Genomic DNA, 8,074 nt, shown 5'->3' on the forward strand with positions numbered 1-8,074 from the left:
TTATACTGCCAGTAGTTGCCCTTCCTGATTAGGTGAGTACCACACAGTTCACAAATGCACTCGCATGATCTAGCACAAAAGACTCTAAACAAAAGAAAGAAAAGAATTTCATGGAACAGAACGTAAACTACGTTTTAGAGATGTAATGTTTAAATTCTTTCTGTTACTTCATGGGAATGATGTGGGATAATGCATGGTTAAATTTGACCACTTGCGCCTTTGCGTCTTCTGATTTTGCAATATATAATCTCATCAAATACAGCTTGTTGAAACTTTTTGGCTCGCGCGTAGAGCGCGGTCATGCCCGGAGAGCAATGATGCTCAAAAGAGGCAGCTTGCGCTAGAGAGCTCAACATTGCACGCATAATTAATTCGGGCTGCGGAAAATAAAAGGCAGCAGCAGTGTTCTTTGGTCAAATGGCTACAAATTCATACAGAAAGTGTGGGTAAAGTGCAAAGAAGGTTGTCCGTCTCGGCACTTCCCTCCTTCAAGGTGTGGTCTCTCAGAGAGGGCTCAAAACTCTGTAGCGCGCGATGCGAAGCGCGGAGAAGGTATTCAGCAGGCAAGCGGCGAGTGACCTGCCTGGTCAGCCAGGCACGAACGGTTCAGGCTATCGCTCTATTCGACACCATTAACATCTTGAAGTTATAGTCCTGTAAGTGCTCTGTCAGTTCATGTGTATCATTGGAAAGTCAAAATAGTCATTGTGCTTCTATATGTACTTCATCATAAAACTGTTGCATACACTGATTGATTCATTAATGTATGCTGATATACTGATGTATTTATATGTATGGGCTATATTTAATCACAATTCAATCAACGTGATCTCTCTCTCTCTCTCTCTCTCTCTCTCTTTCTCTCTCTCTAATATAACTGTATCAAAATGTAGGTTCCAGAATTAAGACAACAGAACATCAGCCAGTATGAATTCAGGAAGCCCAGTTAAGGCACTCGATGGAGGATGGGGATGGGCAATCGTGGTGGCTTCTTTCATGGCTCAGTTCCTGGCCTTTGGATCACCCCAGTCTGTGGGTGTTCTGTACCCTGAGTGGCTCAGCACCTTTCAGGAAGGCAAAGGCATGACTGCATGGGTCGGATCCATGGTGTCAGGGATGGCTCTTATTGCCAGTAAGTAGAAAATCTGTGTGTATATGTGTGTTTGTGTGATTGTATACTAATAAAATACAGAAAAACAAAACTCTCTTGATGCAATGTCAGAAAGTGATGATTATGTGATGTCATCTCAGAGAGTGATGGTAGGGGTGTGTATCACTGTTTATGAGATCAAAAAATACATTTTAAGCAGCCAACTATCTGATCCTGTTTTAGCCTTGTTTCGATGCAATACGAAGCAGTGCAGTGCGATCAGGTACCGTGTGATGCAATTCAGTATGGTGCACACTGTTCAATTTGAATTCTTCTATAACTCAAAACAACACAGTTATGGGACAGAGAGAGGGGAAAATGTAGTAAAATATCAGTCAACCTGAAATGGGTCTATACCTGGGATGTATGGACATTTTATGGCACATCCTGAATTCGTTCTCCATCCCTTGACCATTGATGTTTCATTCTCCATTCAACAGGCTGAACAATGGGGCAAAAAGTGTTTTGCCTTTAGGAATAGGAGGACATGCCTCCCTCTGACTGACAGCAGGCAGAGAGAAGCATAGAGAGAAAGAAAGAAAGAAAGAAAGAGAGTGAGAGAGAGAGAGAGAGAGAGAGAGGGAGAGAGAGAATACACAATATGGAAGGAAGTAAATTTGACAACATTTGTAACTAAGAATATGAATGCACTGATTCAGTTGGTGAATTGTCACACCCCTACTGCAGAACTCTTGTAGAATATTTTATCAGTGTTTTTCATTTTATTTTAAGAGATTAGAAATTTATTATAATTTAAAGTAAACTTTTGAGTGTTGGGAGTAAAAATTCACTGATCTTGAAAATTAAAAATATTTAAAATACTTTGAAATAATTTTACACAACCCGTCCCCTAGGTTTAACACTGCCAGTCAGCGCCTACAAGTAAAGGACTTCATAATGATGCTTATCTTCAAAAGCAGAGTGCTCTCTGTACATGAACGTTGTAGTACATGGCTTCTGTATCATTTCATTCAGTGTATGGAGGGTGGTTTAGACCAGATTGACTATCAAAGTCATAAAGTCTTCCAAATGAACGGACACGTCTTTTATTATAATAGACAAGCACCATTTACCCTTATGTAATCTGTTATTATCTTTATTTTGGGGGGGGGGGGGGGGTTATGTACATAGGTGTGTTCATTTTATCCCGGGCAATTCTGTCTGTTGTATGGCTGTCAGCATGAGTTCTAGAGGTGAAATGAGAAACAGCAAGGTAATACACAACAAAACAGATTAGATTTGTTCCTAACCTCTCTATCTGATCCAGGAAACATGTCTAAAGGCTTATAGCAGTGACATCAGACTCTTTTGTGTGTTTAACCTGTAACCTTACCCTAGAAACACATTGTATCTGCTGCTTGTTAAGCACACTGCTGAGTGTGTGTATTTTGTACTTCACTCTCACTTCTGAGGAAAAGCTGTGCTGATTCATGCCATGTGACACTTACTCACTTTTGTGTTCTGGTGTTGATTTTCATGGTTTTGGCTGCACTGCTTCTGCATAGCTCTGAAAATGAACCAAGTCAAAGCTTCAGTCTCTCCAGATAATCTCCCAACTTAGAGAGAGAGAGAGACAGAAGCAGAGAGAGAGGATGAAAGAGGGAGCATGGAAATGAGGAAACCAAGAAAAGGAGAGGGGAGGAGTAAAGAGTGCAGAGAAGGAGAGAGCGTGTGAGAGAGTGAATGAGAGAGGAAACTTGTCTGAAAGAGGCCGATGAAAACTCTACGGTAACAATAGGAAAACAGAATGTTCTTTTGGTCTAGATGGGGCAGATTAGCACCATATTCTTTGATATGTGACTTGAAGCTGTAATGGCAAGCAGGGATACATTTAGCATGGCCGGGACACACAACTGCACCAGACCTGTTTGTTTACTACCATGTTTTGAGTTCTTCTGTTGCGCTGTAGAAGATCCAAAGAGGTCAAGAGAAAGTCATGTCTGTATAAAACTGGTCTCGCTGGCACACATGGCAGCTCTCTCCAGCACTGATTTATACCTTCGCTGACGCAGTAGCAAAGGGCTTTACAGAGCTCTAATTAGCTTTACGCCTTTCTCTTTCTCTTTCTCTCTCTCACTCTCTCTCTCTCTCTCTCTCTCTCTCTCTCTCACACACACACACACACACAAAGCCCACACATACATGTACACCATAAGATTCGCAGCACTGTCCAGAAAGGGAGGGAGGGGGAGTCCTCTTGGCTCTGATAGGTTCCCAGGCACACACCCTAAGGAGTATCAGATTTGTTCTTTGCAACACAATACAGTGCAGCACAACAGCTGATACATATATAACAAACATGGTCTGAGACCGTATAGGAAGTACATTGCTCAACAATCTCCTCCAAAGATAGCTCCCAAATGCTGATTTCACACTCACGCAAATATACTCTTTGATGGAGGTCGATTCATCATGTTCGTGTAAACTGTGTGGAAACAGACTGTGCTGCCTCAGGTTCTGGTGACTTGGCAGCCCACCTGGGGACAAGCAGTTCAGTCTTATTGGCTTGAAGAAAGACGTTCAGAAAAGTGATCCTGTCTAGCCCTTCCGTCTGGACTAGATTTCACCGGCTTGTTCTATCCTTCCGAGACCCATCCTCCTTGCTTCCAATATGCGTATTTCAAATAATTCTAGAGTCATCTTGTTATTGCAGAGAACTTTGTGCTGAGGCAGCAAATGTGATGACCCCAAAAAACCTCCAACACTCTCACACTCACTCAGCTGTGATTTGGTGAAGTGAATGTCAAAGGGTTCGATGACCTTTTCGCTCCTTAATTATCCTGTGTTCCCTCAGACCACTCCTTAACACACACTTGTTGACTTATTTACTCTTCAAGTGTTTGCTGGTGCCAGTTTTAAGTCTTCTATGTTTGTAGGGAACACGTGTGCTTGGAGAAAACTCGGTGTACATAAGCTTCCATAACAGGAAAAACAAACTAGTTAACATTGCTGTGAATTCTCAAAATACATGCAAAAGGCAATCATTCAAATTAGGTTAAGTCAAAGAGAGAAGATATCTGATCAATTAAAATTCCTCCCACATAGAGATGGAAAATGGTGGAAAGTGTGACTTAGGATAATGCTGTTGTTTAGTATCGTGAAAGTTGTGTCTGACACTTGTTAGGGAAATACATTTTTTGTCATTGCCCCCTACCTTCTCTCTCTTTCTCTTTACCGCTCTTTGCCGCTCACTCACTCATTTTCTGCCTCTCTCTCTCTGTCTCTCTTTTTGTAGGTCCAGTATGCAGTGCTTGTGTGGAAAACTTTGGAGCACGCCCTGTCACCATCTTCAGTGGGGTAATGGTAGCTGGAGGACTGATGCTGAGTGCCTTTGCCCCGAGTGTCTCTTTTCTTATCTTCTCCTATGGCATCGTTGTGGGTACGTCAGAAAAACCACACCGTGTTTACCTCACCATAGTGTCCTCAGAGACTTGCAAGTCACTGCAGGCCTTTATCTGTGACTGTCAGGTTCCAACTGAGAAAGTGTTTCACCAGAATGGTGAAGTACGTTTTTGTATAAATTATTAGATGGTTACAGAATAAAGGTACAGCTTCATGTGAGCGGAGCTCCTCATGGATTTGTGTGTGCGTGCATGTGTTCGTGTGTGTGTGTGTAAATGAGAAAGAGGGTTAGAGAGTCTGTCTGACCAGTCACACATCAGTTCATATTATCTAAAAATCGATGACAGCTGGGAACCTGAGAGTGAGGCTGTGTTACTGTCACTGTGCCCTCTCACAGGGGGACACTCATGCCCTCACCAATTTAAAGAAAGAAGAGTTATTTTTAGATGGCTGTGACATGGGATCCTGGGGTTTCTGCAGGATCCCTCTTCTTTCAGCCATATCTGTCATGTTTTGTTTATTAATCAGCATAAACAGGACAACACTCCTGTGCATTTCAGTTCTGCAGTTAGACATTAACTGAGACTCTCCAGGATTAGATTATATAGGTCATGCATGGTCTAGATTCCATAAGGACAACACACTGATGAGACAATGAAAGAGAAACATGTGACTTTGTGTCCAACTGTTTATTGACAACACATTGTGGGCGCAGTCCTCGAAGTGTTTGTTATGAACAAAGTTATGCTGTTGATTATGGTGAAGTACTCATAAATATTGTTTGTTTTGACAGGCATTGGCTGTGGTCTTGTCTATGCTGCAACGCTGACCATCACTTGCCAGTACTTTGACAAGAGACGTGGCCTTGCCCTCGGCATTGTGACCACAGGTATTTGTCTGCCCCCCTCCTTCTCTTTGTAGAGCTTGTCCTAGAATGTTTGTAATTGTTCTCACATTCAGGAGAGAAACTATAGCATTGTTTGAAGAGACTGCAAGACAACAACAGGTGTAACAAATTTTAATCAAAGTCATTCATTAAGGTACATATACAGCAGACTTCAAATTACCTGTAAAAGAAAAACAATGATTTATTTACATTTCAGCAGTGAAAAAAAACATGACAGACTGGTGGTAGACGTGTAATAGACTAACCAAATTGTTTTACTTTCAGGCACAAGTGTCGGAGGATTCCTATACGCTACAGTGCAGAATGAGCTGGTCGAGCTGTTTGGCTTGGAAGGCTGCCTTCTCATCATTGGTGCTTTAGCCCTCAATTTGATGGCATGTGCTGGTCCCATGAGACCCTTAAACCTCCCTGGTTACTACCTCAAACAAAAAGCCGCTCTCAAGCACACAAAAGAACCTCTTTATGAGAAACCAACTGCCATTGTCATTGGCTCCGATGACCTCAAAACAGCTCCTGGCACTGTGGACAAGAACATAGACACTGAGAAACACCTTATCGCGAAGGAAACAAAAGAACTCCAGGACTTTGTCGCTGGGATGGAAGATGAGAAGCCACAGAGTGGCCTTCTGTCATGCCGGACCATCACACGGTTCATCAAGAAAAAGTTGCAGCCTTACTGCCAGTACATGCATGTGACAATTGAATTCTTACACGACCGAGCTTTCACGGCATTCTGCATTGCCATATTCCTCTTCAGCCTGGGGGCCTTCCCTCCTGTTCTCTTTATGGAGGACGTTGCACAGAGTCAAGGCCTCATTGATGACATCAGCGTCATCCCACTGGTCTCCATTGTAGCTATGACAACAGGAATGGGAAAGCTGGTACTAGGCATGATGGCAGACTTACCCTGGATGAACAGTCTTTACCTTTATGCCTTCACTCTGATAGGATCAGGGGTGGCACTGATGCTCATCCCTGTCACCAAGAGCTATTTGGGACTGCAGATCCTTTCAGCTGTGGTGGGCTTCTTCTCAGGCAATTGGTCTCTCACTTCTTACATCACCACCAAGATTGTAGGCATTGACCAGCTCAGTCAAGCCCATGGTATCCTTATGTGTTTTGGAGGGGTTGGAATCATGCTTGGGCCTCCTGTTGTAGGTAAGGATTGGTCTGTCACATACATTATTCTGCTGTATACTTGTAGTGATAGGGTAGATGGTTTTTCTAAACACATCACATTCTTACTATACAAATATATATGCAGTAGGTGATTTGTTATTTTTAATAGCGGGATGGACCAATGGATGGCAGGTTAACAATGGGGGTGCATTTTGGTTGGGGCCATAGATTCTAACTTGCACAAACCTCAGTCAGATAAAGGATCAATGAGTCAGGCAGACTAGACTAACATATTCAACTGAACAACCCCTCTGCCCCTGCACTCTCTCTGCTACGAGAGGATGGAGAGGGGGGATGGCAGGTCAACAAGGGGGAGGCATTTTGCTAACAAGGGGGAAGGCATCCCCCCTCAAATCGCCTACTGCATATATATATGTACACTCATATACAGCTGCAAGATTTGTCTCAGTGTAAGGAATTCTTGTTAAGATTTAAACACGTGAGTTTTTTAAGTACTTTCACAGAATCCTACAAACTAGTCTTTCATTTGAAGAAATTAATCCCTTTACTTTTTGCTCTGTTCCAGGCTGGTTTTTTGATTGGACTCAGTCATACAACCTGGCATTCTATTTTAGTGGTACCTGTGTCTGCGTGGGTGGATTGTTCCTCTTCTTTGCTGCTCTGCCCTGCTGGAACCGTTGCAAAGCTGAAAATGACCAACCTGAGTGTAATTGCTGTGATGAACCTGATGTTGAGAAGTCTTTTGAGTGTGACAAAATGGCCTCTGTAGCATAAACAGCCTCTCACCTGTAATCTGTAACACTTACGTGGAGCCTCAGCAGTTTCTGCTGATGTTAGGTCCTTTTTTATTACCTGAGAAGATTCTCAGGTAACTTCTTTAAGTGCCACTTTTATCAGATTCTTATACTTTAGACACTGCTATGAAAACAAATAGACTTATATGTCATAAGATTTTAAGAGATAGCTTATTCTTATTTTCTGTGTCTTCAATGTTTAGCTTTACTGCCTCATTTTAAGAGGCAAAACAAATCAAACACAGATATTGCAGATTATGCTGATTTTTTATATATTTTATTCACTTGAAATAAATGTCCACTTAGTTTGTGCCAGACCTGTGGACTTCAAAGAACTAAAAAAATAAGCATAACAGCATGTGTTTTTATACTGTAGTAATTCAGTACCGAATACAGACCTCAGGCTGTTCTAACAGCCAGCATGCTGTGTAAAGATGTCACATATACCATGCCAACCATGCAAGTTCCAGCCCCAAAGATTTTCTATGTAATATCCAGGGATTAGCACCAGGGATTGGAATTAAGGAGGGAATGCACTTTAATGTATTCTTTTTTCTTTCCTTTTTTTTGTTTTGTTACAGAGCCGCACAAGATTTTCTCTCTTATATTCTGTCTCTGAGTATTGAACACCTCTAGTTCCTATAGATATACATGTATAGGCCAAATTCCTAACAATATATATAAACTAATAATATATATATACATGATATTATATATATGTGTGTGTGTGTGTATATATAT

General features: G+C 41.9%; 1 protein-coding gene across 1 annotated transcript; it reads left to right on the plus strand.

The window, feature by feature from the left end:
- Positions 1-981: 981 nt before the first annotated feature.
- On the plus strand, positions 982-7,313 carry slc16a9a (solute carrier family 16 member 9a). Its single transcript, XM_030787439.1, has 5 exons — positions 982-1,132; positions 4,386-4,529; positions 5,286-5,381; positions 5,664-6,557; positions 7,105-7,313. The coding sequence occupies exons 1-5, from the start codon at positions 997-999 to the stop codon at positions 7,311-7,313; spliced, it is 1,479 nt and encodes a 492-aa protein (XP_030643299.1). The 5' UTR covers positions 982-996.
- The last annotated feature ends 761 nt before the right edge of the window (positions 7,314-8,074 follow it).

The sequence above is a fragment of the Chanos chanos genome, chromosome 10 (genome assembly GCF_902362185.1).
Source record: "Chanos chanos chromosome 10, fChaCha1.1, whole genome shotgun sequence".
Lineage (NCBI taxonomy): Eukaryota > Metazoa > Chordata > Actinopteri > Gonorynchiformes > Chanidae > Chanos > Chanos chanos.